The sequence below is a fragment of the Erpetoichthys calabaricus genome, chromosome 18 (genome assembly GCF_900747795.2).
Source record: "Erpetoichthys calabaricus chromosome 18, fErpCal1.3, whole genome shotgun sequence".
NCBI classification, from domain to species: domain Eukaryota; kingdom Metazoa; phylum Chordata; class Cladistia; order Polypteriformes; family Polypteridae; genus Erpetoichthys; species Erpetoichthys calabaricus.
The window spans coordinates 30,096,193-30,113,891 of NC_041411.2; the positions used below are offsets into that span (position 1 = coordinate 30,096,193).

At 40.2% G+C, this 17,699-nt stretch overlaps 1 protein-coding gene across 4 annotated transcripts; it reads left to right on the forward strand.

Moving 5' to 3' along the window:
* Positions 1–224: 224 nt before the first annotated feature.
* On the forward strand, positions 225–13,615 carry wnt5a (wingless-type MMTV integration site family, member 5a). 4 transcript variants are annotated; one of them, XM_028824004.2, is made up of 5 exons: positions 225–1,253; positions 6,398–6,537; positions 8,088–8,335; positions 10,300–10,592; positions 11,822–13,615. In XM_028824004.2, exons 1-5 carry the CDS (start codon positions 1,251–1,253, stop codon positions 12,278–12,280), a joined length of 1,143 nt encoding a protein of 380 aa, XP_028679837.1. In that variant the 5' UTR covers positions 225–1,250; the 3' UTR covers positions 12,281–13,615. The 4 variants fall into 4 exon arrangements, with proteins under 4 accessions (XP_028679837.1, XP_028679836.1, XP_028679838.1 ...); XM_028824003.2 differs by lacking the exon at positions 225–1,253 and adding an exon at positions 2,260–2,368; XM_028824005.2 differs by lacking the exon at positions 225–1,253 and adding an exon at positions 5,143–5,301.
* The last annotated feature ends 4,084 nt before the right edge of the window (positions 13,616–17,699 follow it).

Genomic DNA, 17,699 nt, shown 5'->3' on the forward strand with positions numbered 1-17,699 from the left:
TATCGCGATAGGATCAGTAGGTCAAGTGCAGGGTCACCAGTCCGGTAATTGTGCAACGGCATGAGTGTGGCCACAACTGAACCCTGTCCCCACTTTAGTAGCTGCCCTTAGCCTAACGTGATGTCAAGTGTGGCTATTAGGGACCCCCCGAGAGGCCCTGCCGCTGATCAGGAACGAACGCATTCACGAAAGCCCCTTGCGGCTTTAAAAGAGCGCCTGTAGTGAGAGGTGGGAAGACGCATGCGTCACGGGACACTTTTCTCCGTGCATCTGCGCGACTTCTTTCTACTTTGCTGAGGGCTTAAAGGGAGGCAGGTGGTACCGAAAAAAATCCGCAAACTTTTCGCTGGCTAAAGTGATGTTTTTAAAATAAAAGAAGGAAGAAAAAAGGCACACTAAGTAGTTCATCCGTGCCCGCTCGCTAACTGCAGATGCGCCCTCCCCGCGGTGCCTGAAATCGGATTGCTTCTTGGAAATACACGTTCGTGCTCCTTCCAAAAAGGATTTGGAAAGATTCTTGTACGGTAAACTTGGAATTCGATACCTGGGACGCTCGTGACAATAAGAAAATACTCTCCGCTGCTGATTGAAACTTTTGGAGGAATCTGAGGATTATTCTCCGCTTTACGATGGAAAACAAACCTTCGCCCGACGGCACTGAAGCCCCCTTCTCTGGGAAGGCGTCCTAAGTCGCACTTTGTGTGAAAGGGAAAATCGAGGATTATTTATTCATCTTCTCACCCGTTGTCCAAGCCGCAGCGATATCCCAGCATTTGGAAGCCCACACTAAACGCAATTTTCGGGAGTCCTTCAGCGCACCCGCCCCTCTGTTCCCTAAGAAATCTCTCCAAATTTGACAGAAAAAGACGAAAGACGGGCCACCTCTGTTAAAGGTTTATGGCTTAAGCAGATTGCCAAGGGCAATTTTTGTAGCTTGTGAATATTTTATTTCTTCTTGAGTGTTTCCGTGCTATCACGCCCACGTTTGTTAAAAGCACTAATTATTTAGATTGCTGGTGGACATTGTAAATAGTCTTCATTCCTCCAGCCCCACGCTCTTTTGGAGTCGCGCTTCCGAATTGAACCCCCCTCGCATCTTCAACTTTGGAAGGAACTGTAACGATTCCACTTTGGATCGTAATAAAAGAAGCAACAAAAATACATACGGACCGCTGGGGATCTGTATCGGATTTACAAGCTTCATATCCAAACCGCTGGATTACCTGATTTGGTTTCGAGAAGAACTCACAATGGTATGTATTTTTTTCTCACCACATTTTATTCAATGTTGTTGTTGTAACTGTTATGATTGATTGGTGGAAGCAGACAATACATCGGTATTACACTAAATAGGCCGTCATTTACCAGGACTAATAATCGAAATGAAGCAAACCTCCCGTCCTGAGAATGGAGACAATTGACACTTCACGGTCGGAGTTAATTCTGTTAATTAGAGCAACACGTACAGTGGAAACGTCGCGGAACTGAGCTCTAAAAGCGTGTGTAAACGTAAAGCTCTGGAGTAAACTACAGCCACAGTCTGGGTTTTGTTCGCCGATGTATAAGGACATATACACGAGCCTCGATTGTCATGAAGCTGGCAAATGCGGTGTTCGGCTAATGATTTTATGAAGACTGGCCTTGCAAGCACAACGTTAATCTTTGCTTTCTGTCTTAGTGTTAAGGGTGTAAACTGAAACATAGTTCCTATCAATTTATTTAGAATTGCAAACTTTAAATGTATTTGCAATTGCATGCCATCCACTTCTCGGCTGATTCAGGAAATCCAGATTATTTTTTTTTTTCTTAATTCACATGTTAAGGTCCTTTTCATCGATCACTGTTTCACTCGATCGTTAATTAGTTCTTAATTACATGTTCAGATTATCTCTAATAGAACCGACTTTTCTTTCTGACAATCAGTCCCTCCAATAAAGATCCGACTGCAGAATGAGTCCCTTTCAGTTACGTTTTTAACTTTTTATGTAAAACATTTCCTCGCTGTGCTCTTAGGGCGCGCTTGTTTAGCAATTGTACTTTTTTTTTTTTATTTTATATCAAAAGTGAAATCGAGCAAGTTAGTGTGAACGCTTCTTGACGTTTTCAGGGTAGCAAATAAAATTTTGTTAAGAGTTGCTCGCCAAGCATCGAGGGTTTCGTGGTTCAAGTTCTTCCTGCTTAGCAGCGCTCGGCGCGCCCTCTATTGGAGACGGATGAGCACAGCCTGCCGTGTGTGTGCGCGTGTGCGTGCGCGAATTCACCTTTTTGGGCAGGGGAATCGCGCAGCCTTCGTTTATGTGCCCATTTAAAATCAATGTCGAGTAAATCAAATAAACAACGGACACTTTGTAAACATTCCTCTCGGGTGGTGAGTGATGCACTTTTACTTTGGACGCTTTTAATGCTCGTTTTCAAATCAATGGGCTCGAAGGAGTAGCGCACGGAACTGCGAGCTGATTTTGCGCTTTTTGGTCGCCTCACGGATGGGCTCGGGTACAACAGGGGGTCCTTTCCTTTCAGATATAATACCCTGCATTAAAAAAAATATATATATGGCTTATTGAGAAGTCCCCCAAGATTGAAAGCAGCCCTTTAGTGCAATTTTAATCTGTAAAGTATTAAAAGCGGAACAATATTTGAATCAGGCGATTTTTTTTTTTTTGAATGAGACTAAATCGGCCATTGGGTCACATCTAAGTGGCGAAGTAGTAAAGCCGACAGACTTTAACTTAACGGTATGGCCGCTTTCTGTTATAAATGATCGATTGTGTTTCCTGCCAATGGCCAAAATCGGCGCGATCAAGGGGCAGCGTGCCCGTGTCCCTCCAGCCACATTGCTTTGTGTTCTCTTATTTTTACCAAAGTGTGTTGTGTTGTCATGTGGAGATTTTGTCGCACTGATGGGTTATGTATTTCACGTTTTATTTAAGATTTAGAGACAAACATTCACGTATCCCATGCAATGAATAATTAAAAACTCGGTTTTCCGCAACACTTTTTTTTTTTTCTTCATGCTTTTGTATTAACGTTTGGCTTTCTTGTGCAGTATTTGCAAATGATCTGTTTTTCGAGTTTATATATGAAACGGTATAACGCTATTTTTATTCATTTTAAAACCTCGCCTTTGGGGGTATTTTGATCGATTGGATACAACTTTATTGGAGTTCGTGTGTGCAGGTGCACACAATTTTGTTTTATGTTGATGTTTGTGTTCCCTATAATGTTAACTGAAACGACGCGCCAAAAAATCACGAACTTGACACTTAAAGTGGGGATGTATGCTGACACATTTGCCTATAAGTACATCCGCCATTAGTAATTTTTAACGGTATGCTTCGATGAATCTGCCTTTTGCCGTTCTTTACATTTTGATGTCTTTCTTTAAGCTTGATGCGAATCCGTCCAATTGTACATTTGCGTCGACTGCATTTGCTGTTACTCCGTGGAGGTCCTGGTAACGGAGTCCCATCTTACAAGAGACTTACACTTTACAGTTTATTTCACATGATAAGAGCATACCCGAGTTGTGAGGACAGCGAAAGGCTAAACCGACTCCTCTGTAACGGTCCACAAGTCTAGGCGATTTGAATGGAACTGCTTTGGCCTTCAGCCGGCCATCAGCATCCTCATCCTCGACAACAGACACGAGCGCCTCGGCTTCCTTTCATGGAGGACTTGAGCTCGTTGGACCCCCTTTACAAGAAAAAAAAAATGAAAAAACTAAATGTTAGCCACCTCATCTTAGAGGGGCTTAGGGTGACCAATTCACGGTATCCATGATGTGCTGAAATACATTGAATTATTATGAAATGCGTGGGGAGTTAGTTATCTTCAATTTCAGATTGGCAGTTTAGATACATTGTGAATTACATAATACAAAGATAGCAATGATGCTGTTAATAAAATGCAAAATCTAGTAAGGTGACATTTAGACATGCCAGCAGAACCAACGGCTGAATCGGGGGGTGCACAATGGCAGTAAAATTTTCAATAAATTTTAGTGCTGTGTTACAATTCGGGTAAAGTTTTTGTCCAGAACGGAAACCATCAAATGCATCTTTTTGTACATTCTGTGAATTATTATTGTGAAATATTTGTAGGTCAGGTTTCTCGTCACTGGATGACAGATATGGGCTTCCGTGATATTTACAAAACCTCGCTGAAAATGTCACACCTCCAATAAAGCTTCAGATAAAACGCTCAACAGTGTGATGCATCCAAGTTAATTTTTTCAACTGTGTGTAATGGATCGGACTCGTGTTCATCAATTTGCATTGTTTTGTACATCTTTGCGGATTCTCATGAGAATGTAACACCAAGAAAAAAATCGCATTAAATCAAACTGAATGCGTTTAAATGAGAAGCACATGTTGGTATAGCCATCATATAAATATGTGGCGTTGCAGTTGAGTTGTAATTAAAATCCCTCAACAATGTCCCCCGAGTATCTCCTGAGAAATTTCATTTTGCCAGTTTCGGCGCAGTTCTACAATCCAATCCAAGCGTTAAACTCTTACTAAATAAGTCTAGTCGAATAACACGGTCCTGATTTTATCTATTTATTTTTTGAAACATTTTCGATTGTAAAATCTAAATGTTAAAAACGTAACGTTTGGAATGCCATTTGTGTTTTACATTTAAACGCAGAAGTATCCAACAGTTGTCCTGGGAACTTGGCACCATAGAAGTATCTATTTTGTTTTGTAAGAAAATATATAAACGTAGGTGTAGGTTAACGGATAAAATAATCGAATTTCTCTCTTCTTAAAAATAAATCATTCCATGAACCTCTTTAGTTTCGGTGGGCGCTTTTCCCAGCACGTCTAATTCATCCAACTTCCCGTTTCCTGAGCCCACTGTATCCATTTAGAGGGTCGTGTGGAACGGGGACCCTCCCGACCGCTTCGGTCACGAGGCAGGACTTCAGCCTGGATCGGATGGCAGGGCGCACTCGAACCGACACTCGCCGATGATTTCACCAAGTTTCGCATGTGTATAAAGTGAACGCGATTCTGTTCAAGAGGCGACTGCAGACCCGTGAGTATTTCAAATGTTGCGGGCTGGCAACAAGTACATCGCACTAGGAGGTTAAAGGTTTCGTTTTGGGGCGCGGTTTTATTCATTTTTTTCTGTACAGGACATCCACTCATCTTTGGAGGACGTATCTTTAGCGGTCAGCGTTAATTAAAGTGAGACATTTTAGCAGTGGTGGAAAATCTTAGCTCTGCGGGATGGAAGAGGATCGTCTTGTAAAAATCACCTACAATTAACGATGACTAAGTTATCCTATGCATAGATGCGGTATGTCATGGCAGCATTAAAAATAACGAAAAAAATAAGAATTGTTCTTGTCGTGCCGTATTAACGAGACCTTTCCCCAATTGTATTTTTTAACTTAAACGCTGTAATTATGTGTTTACATAGAGAGAGAGAGAGATGTGTAAATGAAGATCTCTGAACCTGAAGCACCGATCGTTTATGACCGGCTCGTATCGTTTAGCGCACGGTGCGTCTGTTTAGAATAATAAGAGAGGCGAGCGCGGATCTGCGGGCCAGGCGGCTGTGCAGGGGCTTCAGCGGGCAGCCTCGTTTACAAGCCGCGCTTATTAAGCACGGGAAGTCTTTCGATTAAACGGGGGGAAAAAAATAATTGCACGTAACTGTGGCTTTGTATGTGTGTTTGCATTTTCCATTTCCGAGAAACGTAAGCAAAAGTTGCGTTTTAAAACGGTATAAAGTTAAATTGAAACCGTTTTGTTTTCCGAACTATTTTCCTGCGTTCACAATTATTTTAAATAACGCGAATTTGACAATCAAAGTGATTAGAATACTTATGTTAAAAAAAGACACTTGCTTGGAGTATTACCGACTCGGGCAGCATATTTTGAGGTACATATTATCAGTGTTTTAAGCATTGCCTTTGGCGGCTAATCTTACAGAGGCAAACTTAACAAAAATAGTGCTGTTCATAAGCGATTAAGGAGTCAACTGAAAGCGCTGTAATCATTCAGGGGAAAAAAAAGGGATGCGTGTGTAAGTGGCTCAAACTGTGCCGGTTAGCATAAGGAAACGTTCTTGATCAAATTAAATGTTGTTTTCGGTTTAATTTCTTGCAGGATTTGTTGTTGAGTGCGAGTCACAAATGCCTGTGTAACCTGCAGGGCACTTGTCCATCAGCTTTGTGTGATTCACGCTATGCAGCCATGCCAAATTGCTGGTCCTTAACCAATAACAGGCTAAAGCATCAATGTCTATCTTCCACCAAGTCCTGAAGTGAAGACTTCTCGACCTTTTCCTGTGGTGTGGCCACTCTGTGTATGTTTTCCTCTGCAGCTCAGACAAGAAGTAACAAAGACCTTTTTTTTGTTTTGTTTTTTGTATGTGTGTGTGTTTTCAGAGCTCCCTGGAAGTGTTTTCTCGGCAAGGGCTGATTTATGCAAACCTGAGAAGAAGTGTTATGGCTTTGAGACATTTTCTTTTTATCATTACCTTACTGTTGTGCCTGTCACAATTCATGGTGGAAGCAAGCTCATGGTGGTATGTATACCTTAAGTTTGTACGTGCGTGTGTGCGGTGAGTTAAATTTTTAAGGATTAGAAATGAACATTTTAAAAAGCTTGCTAACTGTTTCTTGCAGGTCCATTCTTGTATGTTTTTAAGCGATATAACAATGTCAAAGTGTTATAGCCAGGATAATGCTGAAGTAAGAATGTTAGATTAACCAGGCTCCTCCTTTTACATACACATGGCATTAGAAAAAAGGAATTCAATTTAAATGTTTGTATTGAAATGATTTAATTTAATGCTTATTTATGAAAAGCATTTTGGTGAATATGATCCTTTTTGCTTTACAATTTCTTAAACCTATCGCCCCCTTCTACTGTATGTGTTCTTTTTTTTCACTTAAATCTACATGAGCAATTCCCATAAGGCCAGAACAAAATCTATTATGTAACAGCATAGGTGTTCTCAATATATGCTGAAAAGCGTGAGATTATGGTTTGTAATTTAAAAATTAAAAAAATCTAATTCTGCTAAAAACAAAAATCTTTCACATTTAATATCTTAAAAACTCCTCTCCCTGCAGAGGTGTAGTCTCTCTGGATTCATGAGTTTAAAATTTGCATATTTCTTATTTATTTTTTTAAATTTATTCCTGATTTGCAGTCTGATATTTATTTGTTTTTAGATAGAAGTGCACGTCTTTGCAAATCCACAATTGTCTTGATGTCTTTGTTTCAGACATGACAGAGTATATAGTATATGTGCAATGTAAAGATGTCTGCCTCTTTCGTGTTTAGCGGTTAAATCTGACCTGGAGTGGACAATTTTAACAAAGTGATTTATACAGATATGGATTTTTATATACTTCTGCAACACTGAGTTTGCATTATGTTGTTATCCAGTAATAGACAGTAAATGTTCTGTGTTTAAATTAAATCCTGCTCCTGTCATTGTAATCTCTGTAATTGTAAAGGGTCTAATTTTGTTTTTGTTGTTTTTTTTGTTTTTTTTTCTAGGGTCCCTTAATTTTTTTTTTTGGCTTCTTTCATTCTCGCTAAATACCCAGAATCTGATATTTAATACTTTGCCTCCTGACACATCTTGTCTGTGGTTATATGTGCACTTCACATGGCACATGCCATGACCAAGCAAAACGCTAGTATGTTCAAGTTTTTAATAGTGTGAAATCACAGCTTTACAATATATTCATCAACACTCCACTTTGAGGGGGGGGGAAAAAAGGGCATAAAACAGAGCACAGTCTGATCACTTGTTTAAAAAGGGATTGCCAGCTTTACAAGATTTTAGAGTAATTCTCCAAAAAACAAAGTTCCCACTTTGTAATCCCCTCCTAAATACAGAGTCTGATTAGTGAATTCTTAAACAGATTACTGTAGTCCGAAACTGAAGAAAGGGGCTCTTGTGCAGAATTTGGTTTTGGTGCAGACTTGTAAGGATACAGTAGAGCTGTCTGCCCTCGCTGGAATTTACAGGTGCTTGGAGGGTACAACATTTTTTTTTTAATTTTTTTTTTTTTCCACTGCCACTTGTGTATTGCTGAATATTTATGGTTGTCTCCCCAGGTCCCTGGCCATGAACCCCATTCAGATCCCAGAGGCATACATTATAGGGGCCCAGCCCTTGTGTAGCCAGCTGGGGGGACTTTCTCAAGGGCAGAAGAAGCTCTGCCAGCTCTATCAAGACCACATGCAGTATATTGGAGAAGGGGCTAAGATGGGAATCAAAGAGTGCCAGTATCAGTTCAGACATCGGAGATGGAACTGCAGTACAGTGGACAACACGTCGGTCTTTGGCAGAGTCATGCAGATAGGTACAGATCATTGCACGCTTGATGCTATCTTGTCCTTGGCGAGTGAATGTCAAGCCGCTGTTGTAATGCATGTCGATGATGCTGATTTCAACAGTTTTGTCTCCTGCTGCTAAGAGTTTTTACTTTTTTGCTTGCTTACAAGTGGCCCAGACATAAATAGAGCAAAATAACCACTTACATTAAAAATACATTAAAAAAAACAAAAATTATATCAATGACTTTTTTGTTTTAAACCTGGAAGCCTAACTTTCTTAAGAAAAGAAAAATCAGTGGCTGTCATAAATTTAAGGCAAACTATATATAGTTCATTTAGTTCTCCCTTTTTCTCCAAGCATTTTCCGCATTTCCTTCAGTATTAAGATACGTGTATGAATTTCAACATAATTGAAATATCTATAAAAACACAATGGGAATTTGATATATTTTTCAATAAAGTCCTTGTTTTTTCATGTGGTGTATTTCTTCAAATGTTTTCCCACGTGGGGAAAAAAAAAAATATTTTTATAAGAATTTTAATTATTTCCAAAAAGAGTCACAAGTAGGCACTTGTCATGAGATTACCTGGTTTGGCCGAGCTCTTTTTATACAAATGACTTGACCTTTTCAAGCACAGTTTGAGAGCTATTTTAGATGTTCGGTCACCACCAAACAGAGCTTGTTTCCAGAGTGTGTAGACGTCTAGAGCGGCCAACATGCTGTTTGATAGCTACTTGGATTTTTGTGCAATGGTTCTTGCTTGTGGGAGGTTTTGTTCCATGTGAGGCTCTGTTGCTGGAAACAGGACCTGATGCACCATCTGAAAATGTGATTAAAGAGCTTGTTGATACATACTTTTTGAATAAGGAGCAATTTTGTCAGTTCAATTAGCCACTTAGTCTAACTGGAGGAACCACAACAAATCTGTTTAAAAAAAAATGTTCTAGAAATGAGGATCTGTTAAACCAAGATTGTTGGCGCTCAGCACCCCAAAACCTGCCCCGATTCATCTTGCATTATATAGTACTTCAGAAACTGAATGTTCAGATATCGCTATGCTGGAAATTAGTGGTCTCTGGTGAATGTTTTGGAGCTGGAAAGTGAATGATGGCATATGAAGATGTTGGGTGAAAGTAGATTTGCTTGAAGTTTTGATTACTATTTTTTAGTATACTAAAAATCTGGTTTGGAAGACCGTTTCCCAATAAATGTTCAATTTTTCCTGGTTCTCCATCAAAGAGCTGATTAGAGCAGATGACCGCTGCCTTCCAAAATCTTTACTTTGGATTTTTCCATTGAAGAACTTCATATAGCTGCTTCATTTCGGATTGTCCATACAGTCCAAATGCTATTTTCTGTCTTGTAAAATAATTTGGGATGACTGTAAAAAAATTCAATAGCACTCCACAACTGTTCATTATTTACATAAATTGGTAAAAATTGTGTTTCTTGTTGTTGAAATTCCTCCTGTTGGTTTTTTAATCCTTTTTAAGCTTTAATTTGTATTAATATTTTGGTTTTTAATCCGCTGTGTCTAGAATTCAGATAACCATTTTAATGAAATTCATTGTGGGATATGCGATTACTTGGTAGCTGCATGTTCAACAAGCCGCTATCAGTGGCAGAGACTGACTTCTGTGACGGACAAGAAACCACAGTGTCATAACTTGATGAATCATTTAGTGGCTGATCTGGTCAGGGCGGAAAGTTAGTTTTTAAAATTGCATTTGCACTTGGTGGATCAGCTGAAGTTTGAATTGACAGCATATTTATATTCGCCATTGTTAAATGACTCACAGACACACAAGGTTGATAAAGATGTACCATCAGGCCACTTCGCTTAGGGGTGAGGTGGCTAGGCTAGTGCTGGATGGCATTGGTTTTCTTATCACCGTTGTTGCCTCTGGGCTCTTTTCAGGGTTGGTGTGTGTGGTGTTTTCCAGTGTTGTGGATGGCTTCAAGCTAATTTTGTTGTCTTTTTGCTACAGGTAGCCGTGAAACTGCCTTCATGTACTCCATCAGTGCTGCTGGTGTGGTGAATGCAGTTAGTCGTGCATGCCGGGAAGGTGAGCTCTCAACCTGTGGATGCAGTCGAACAGCCAGACCCAAGGACTTGCCAAGAGACTGGCTGTGGGGTGGCTGTGGTGACAACCTGGAATATGGCTACAGATTTGCCAAGGAATTTGTGGATGCACGGGAGCGAGAGAAGATTTTTCAGAAAGGTTCATATGAAAGTGCCAGGACTGCAATGAATCTGCATAACAATGAAGCAGGCCGGCGGGTAAGTTGAAGCGTATAATCGTTATTTGCAGCTTTAAGCCAAATTGCACTGTTGTGCTGAATGATGTACCAGGCCACCTGAACACTGGGTTAATTTAAGATGTATCTCGCAAGCATTGGGTAGGAATAAATCTGTCAGGCCTGGTGGTATGGTGTACCTTTTAGTAAAAGAAATGCAGCAGTTGTTGATGGCAGGGTCATGATCAGGCTCAGTGGATTATGGCGCCATGGTTCTTCCTTTACTGTAGTGTTGAATCGATAAATAGCAGTGCAAATGTGACGGTGACCTGCCTTTGACTGATACAACATCCAGGATTGGTTTTCTAAGCAGACCAACTATAGCTTTTCTTAACACAATATTTTTTAAAAATTCTTTTATATGGGGAAATTAGCTTTGTTACATTAATGGTTAGAAATGTAAACTAAACAATAATTTCATACTGAAATTGAGGGCTTTAGCACGGCGATGCACTTCCATATTTCATTTCCATCTTCTCCACATGTTTGCAGGGATTTTCTACCTACACTATAGGTATAGCTGACCTGAAGTCAGCAGGCGCCCACCACACACTAGATATCCACTATGTACCTTTTTTACAAATAGGGGTGGATGGCTGCAAGAGTTTTTTTTCCTATGTGTTCCTAAAATGCTACATCTCTTTTACACAGAATGGTGTATAAGCCATTATATCATCGCATAGTAGTACTTTAGCAATCCATATCTTCGGTTGTATTTTAAAATGCCATTTTTAATATAAAATTAGTATAGCAGTTAAAGCCTAGGGAGAATTTGATACTACCAGAACAGCATAGTCCTAAGTAATGTAGACCTCCTCTAAACAAGAAGCAAGTGAAGTACCAGCATATAGGCTTGATTTTTCTCCTTGGAGAGACAGGTGAGCATTGGTATTACTTTGAGCACATTACCTCTCCCTGTATCATCGTCTCTGTACCTGAACTGATGCGGCCAGAAGGGTGAACATCACATTCTTCCAATCTGAACAAGCCTTTAGTCATAAACTATACTGAAATCCTAACTTCCTTCTCTTTAAAGCTGTCATGAGAGAAGATGTCTTTAGGGCAGTGTGCCTTCTATGCTCTGGTGTTGCCTGTCGAAACCATTGCCATGGAGCCATTCCACTTATTTACATGTGTTTCTCATACTACCAAGCTGGCTACCTGCTAACCGCTTGCACTTTCTCTTTTTCTCGTCTCTCTCTCCCCTCAAAGACTGTCTCTGAACTTGCTGACTCTTCCTGCAAGTGCCATGGAGTGTCTGGTTCCTGTAGTCTGAAGACTTGTTGGTTGCAACTTGTGGATTTTCGCAAGGTTGGTGATGCACTGAAGGAGAAGTATGACAGCGCAGCAGCCATGAAACTCAACACAAAGGGCAAACTGGTGCAGGTGAACAATCGGTTTAACCCACCCACTACCTTTGACCTTGTCTACGTCGACCAGAGCCCAGATTATTGTGTGAGGAATGAGAGCACTGGTTCCCTGGGAACGCAGGGGAGGCTATGTAACAAGACTTCTGAGGGAATGGATGGATGCGAGCTCATGTGCTGTGGCAGGGGTTATGACCAGTACAAAGCGCAGGTGGTCGAGCGCTGCCACTGCAAGTTCCACTGGTGTTGCTATGTCAAATGCAAGAGATGCACAAAAATTGTGGACCAGTTTGTTTGTAAATAGTAGAAGCACAAGTGGAGCCAGAAAGGAGGAAAAAAAGTGAGCGAAACAGAACTATAAAAATTATATTTATAGATTTAAACAATTATAGCATTGCAAAGACTGAAATCATTCATGTGGCAGGGAGAGGAAAAACTGCCAAAAAAAAATCTTAAAAAAAAAAAAATATATATATATTTATTTACAAAGAGACTTGCAAGATTTTTCTCAAGCTACAAATGGAATTTTTAATATTTTAGGATAATAGAGTAATGAATTAGATACACTATTTGCCTAAAAAGTAAAATCTTTCAATGCGTGGGATAAGCAAACCAGCTGATTTCTGTTTGAAGCCTTCGTGAGAACTCCCAGGTTCAAGAGAGCGATAAGCATTTTATGCGTTGTCTGTGTGTCTTCCTCCTCCTTACTATTCATAGAGATACAGAGCCATTGTTTAGGAAATAACAGACTTAGCCAGTTTTCTTTTTCCTTGAAGTTAGGGTGAGGTTTTAAGGGGGATTTTCACTCTAATGTAATCTACAGGGACCAATATGCATTGCTTTTTTAAAACCCTGCTGGCCAAAGTGAAATGGTTTAAAGCCAGAGGAGGACAAATCCACAGTTTTACCCGATTCCGGAGTTTTACACCTGAAACATCTGATAGTCTGGTACTGTGGAAGGTCCTTTCAGTGGTCTGTGTGACATTGAAAGGGCCTCTGTTATTTTTTTAGTGGGCTTTTCAGAGGTGCAATCCAGGCTCAGTGGCCTGTGAAAGGTGTTTTATTTTTTTCATTTTAATATATAATAGTTCTAAGACAGACATCTCTTGGCAGTAACTATGGAGAGGACTGCATTGTTATCAATGAAAGTAAAATGTGGTTATGATATGCAGTGCGGGTCAATTTGCACTTTTTAACCCCCTTCCCCCAAAACTAGTGATTTTTTTTTTTTTTTTTTAAATATATATTTTTACTAATTTTACAAAAAATAGCGCAATAATGCTATTGTTTTTCATATTCATGCAAATATTCAGTATAAGATCATAGCTAAATGGTTTAAGTATATATGGGCAATGTCTTTTGGTGTTACTGGTATTTTAATATCCCAAGTTCTGTATATATTCTATATGACCAGTGATTAAATTGTATGTATTTATTTACACTTCGTAAAACAGATTATTTTTAACTATGTTTTTGTTGTGTTTTTGTTCTTTTGTATTTTTTATGTTTTCTTTGTTTTGGGTCTGCTTCTGAAAATTCTGTTGGACTGCTAACTGTGCCAAGGTTAACAGAATGCATCGGTTACAGACAAACTGTTGTACTACTTTGGTTGGATAATTTAGTCACGATTAGGCAAAAAGGTGTATTGTGCTATGCCACACTGTTCACTGTTTGTTCGGTGCATACAGGGAATGCACTTTTGTTTCACTAATACTGCATTTTGCACACTCTCCCACGCACATTATTAGCTAAGCTGTTCACTTTCACTCCAAGAAAAGTCAATGATTGCTTCTGATTTATGACACCGAAATTATGCCAACCCTTTTAACCTCTGTGCAAAGTTTTGTCATTTGTCATGATAATACTCCTAGGTACCTCATGTTATCAGTTCATCTGTATGGCTAGAAGTTGGTTGCTGTCTTGGTCAAAAGGATTTAAAATGTTGTTTTTCCAGTCACTGATTCCTTGAAGTTGACTTTTTAAATAAATTTAAATTAGCAGTTATTTTTTTTATCTGTCTTACCATCACTAAACTATTAAATGCCAAATTGTAATGCTACTGTATCTGAAATGTTTTTTTTGTTAATGTTTGGTGTACAACCTTCTTAAAGTGTGTGTGTGTGTGTGTGTGTGTGAGATGTTTAAGAATCTGATAAATCTCTACTATTGCGAATGCCCCTAGTAAACATTCTACTTGCCTTTATAACGGATGTGTTCTGGATCTGAAAATATGCACACACCACAGAAAATTCGATGTATATTTAATCTTTTTTTGTTTTTTCCACTCGATGTATAGAATTTCTTCATTTTGTGAATTAAACGTGTCTAAGAAAATGATGAAAATAAATGTTAAGACTAAAGGGTTATGACATGCCTGTACTTCTATACATAAAGTGCTGCTTGGCTGTGCAGTGTGCCTGAAGTTCCGCTCCTTACTCTCAGACGTTTGTGGTGAGATTTGTCATTCCGTGACATTTTACATTGGAACCGCAATACTCCCGCAGTCTTCTGCAAATCAACGATTCACCTAGACGAGGGATGAGGTTTCTGGGTTCATCAAAAGAAAATTCAAAATAGTTAAAGGAAACTCCATCTCCAAAACGTGCAGGTCACTCTCTCGTAAAAGTTAAAGAACTTTTAATAAAGCCTAAGTATAAGGAGCAACTCGGTCCACTTCACCTGGCTTCTGGCTTAAAAAGAGCACCGAGCCACGCAAGTGGAGCCCGCTCCGTTTTTAGATGTCGCGATGAGTTGTTGTGGCTGGTAAGATTCCTCGATTGGTATTTGGAGTCTTCCCTACAAACCCCGTGTGCACCGCGCTTTCTGGACACCATTTGTTCCTTGTGTCTGCAGTTTATTCATTGCACAGTAAGCCGTGTTCAAATGACAATTTTTTAATTACCGCTCTTCGCCAGTTAAATAAAAGTTGGTTTAAGTTCATCTAAACGGGAACAAGTCTTTTCTTTTTTTTTCCTTCACTGAGCATAAGACACATCTCACTTACTGCAGTGTGTAGTTTAAAATTACAAATTTCCATATTAAAATGAGTGAATGTTTCGCCCGTCTGCCCACACATACTCCAAGCCCGGTTACGCCATCGCAGGAAGGTGCGATCCCTTCATAGCACTGGGGATCAGAAAGTTTCGGGGGACGTTTGTGGAAGTCTTTGACTTGATGTGTGGCGAGTGACTGAGCAGGACGGAAGTCGAACCCGGGACTCCACCTGTCAAGCAGCATGTGTGTCTAATCGTGTAGTGACTTTATTTTAAATTACTTAACATCAAAGTAAATTTCCCGAATAGCTACTCGTCTTGATAAAGTGATTTTTTTTTTCTATGAGGCCGCATTTGTCTATCAGCTTTTCTTTTATTTCTATATCATATGAGCAGTAGCAGGATCTTTTGCTCCCTTGTTCTTGAGGGTAAAGCGGGCAGCTCCAGAGTCTTTTTAACTGCACCCGAGTTTTGGCCGTAAAGCCCCTTGAAGCTTTTTATATTCTGCCGGTGTATATGTGGGTCTCCATCCACAGCAGCATGCTTTCGATGTTCTACACGAAGACGTAATACTAGAATCGACACTTTAGTAATTGGATCGATCCATCCAGATGTCAAGCCCGCATAGCCCTACAGTGAAAATGTCCCGTTTAAACAGTTGCATACCCGGTGTGTGGTAACGGATTGTTCATCGCTGCCAATTCCAAAAAAAAAAAAAAAAAAAAGTTTTCTTGAAAGTTTGGTGAGACTTTGATACCGAGCCAAGGTGGGGGGAAAGCGCTGATGCAGATAAAGCGAGCGGACAGACGAGAGTGTCCAGACGGAAACGAGGAAAGTTAAAGCAGATGTGCTACAGCATGGAGCTCCGAGTGCACGCCGGCTAACGTAGCAATCCGTCCATTTTATGCTTTCGCCTTTTCCAGTACAGAATAGTGGGATAAAGGAGACCATTGCACAAATTCGGGTCTATTCTAAAGCACAATCGTGCGCCTTTAGAGTACACAGCCCACGTGATCTTTGAAAAGTCGAATATAATTTAAAGCTGGCAAAGAGATGCGCGTTTATGTAGCGCCCTGTCCTCGCATGTCAGGTGATCTGTACTTCCTTCTATTCACTGAATCCTTCTCTCTTGCGATGGTGTTCATCGCAGCAGGTGCTGTAAAATTCAAAAATGACAATAGAGTGTGCGAGTGTAGTTCAAAGTAATTTTGTGCATAAAAATGATTCGGGCTGCATACTTTTGAACGGAGATTTTGAATAAGTCATGTCACCTGGAGAATCGCTTTTTAGGCGAAACGGAGAACACGCTGCAGCTGCCCCCCAGCTTCTATCTATGGATTGTAGAATGTTAAAGGCGATTGTCACTTGCTGCAGTAAACGGTACCTTTCCAAAACCTAAAAGATGAGGACTCGCCCATTAGATTTAGCCTCAGCTCTGAGACTGTAGTACAAATGTCCAGAGTTTGACTTTGCAGTGAGGTTCTGGTATAGAGGGGTGACTTTTGCTTATCTGTGAGTTTTGGAAATCGCGCCTCTGTGACCTTAAATCGAAGATTCACAATGCTGGCTCCCCCATTGAAGCCCTTGGTTGTTTCAGTCTCATTAAGGTGTTGTGGAATACAGTCCCTGGTTTCAGGTGTACCAGCACTGACTCGTTGTGGCACAGTAGGTTGCTGGTGCAGTAATCCTAGGGTTGCCCAACCTGGTAGCTGAATGACTTATTAAGCTCTTTGAGCGGTTTTCAACCTTTTTTTTTTATATATACAAATGTATGCAGTGACTACTTACTGAAAAGACCAGGATTTTGTGTTGCTTTTTTTGTGTTCAGGGGATTAGGAAATTGAGTTTTTGTATACCATTGTCAACATCCTTGGAAGTACAATGGTTGCTGAAAGGTTGGGGATTTTGAGTAAAAGGAGATCTATGAGACAAAGCAACAGGTACAATTATCCTTTCACAAAAGAGGAGTTCTTGCAAGTGGAATGTTTAGTGAGTACTGGCTGGCATGCTGGGTATGTGGCTGGCTGTACGTTCTTGCCCGACTGTCAGTTCTTACTGGTGCATTTGCATCACTCCAGCGGTCTGACAGACCCCAACAGCAATACACGCAGGCGCTGATGGATAACAAACAGAGGAGGACCCACAGTGCAATTTAACATTAAGCATGAGCAGTCATCTTTTAGGATAACCTGGGGAGATCTCTGCTTTGTGCTCTTTATGACCAGCAAAGCCCATTTTTAGTTATCTGCATCCTAAACGAGATGCCCCAGAGGCAGGAACACATAGGGATGGTCCAGGCAGGCTTTCACACTATACCTGCATATATCAAGGGGAAAAACGCACAAGGGACAGAGGAGCAAGGTGGCTTATTCTGAGCCTTGGAAAACACTCTGGTCATATAAAGTGGGCACCATGGGTGATGCTTGGCAAATAATAGAAAAAGCCACAGCAATGCACATCTCTCATAGCAGAGTAGTAGGCAGGGTGTTGGCCTAATGAGCTTGTAAACGATTGCTGTATTTCTATTAAAAACTTTTTCCAGAATGGTATGATTTTTAACTTTAGGATTCATGAAGTGTCTTCCGTTGGTATGAACAGAGACTATCCCAGCTCTTTAACCCTATGCCATTCTTGCTCTTCTCCCATATTCTTTACGGTCATGACTTTGGCCATTGAGGTGTACTGTTTTGCCAATTTAAAGGGTCATTTTCTGTTTTTTTTTTTTATTTT

Excerpts from the sequence above, each read along its gene's own strand:
- wnt5a (XM_028824003.2), top strand. The coding sequence starts at position 2,315 with ATGTCGAGTAAATCAAATAAACAACGGACACTTTGTAAACATTCCTCT. Across the intron at positions 2,369-6,397 it reads GTAAACATTCCTCTCGGGTG|AGCTCCCTGGAAGTGTTTTC; the intron begins GTGAGTGATGCA and ends GTGTGTTTTCAG. Across the intron at positions 8,336-10,299 it reads TGGCAGAGTCATGCAGATAG|GTAGCCGTGAAACTGCCTTC; the intron begins GTACAGATCATT and ends TTTTTGCTACAG.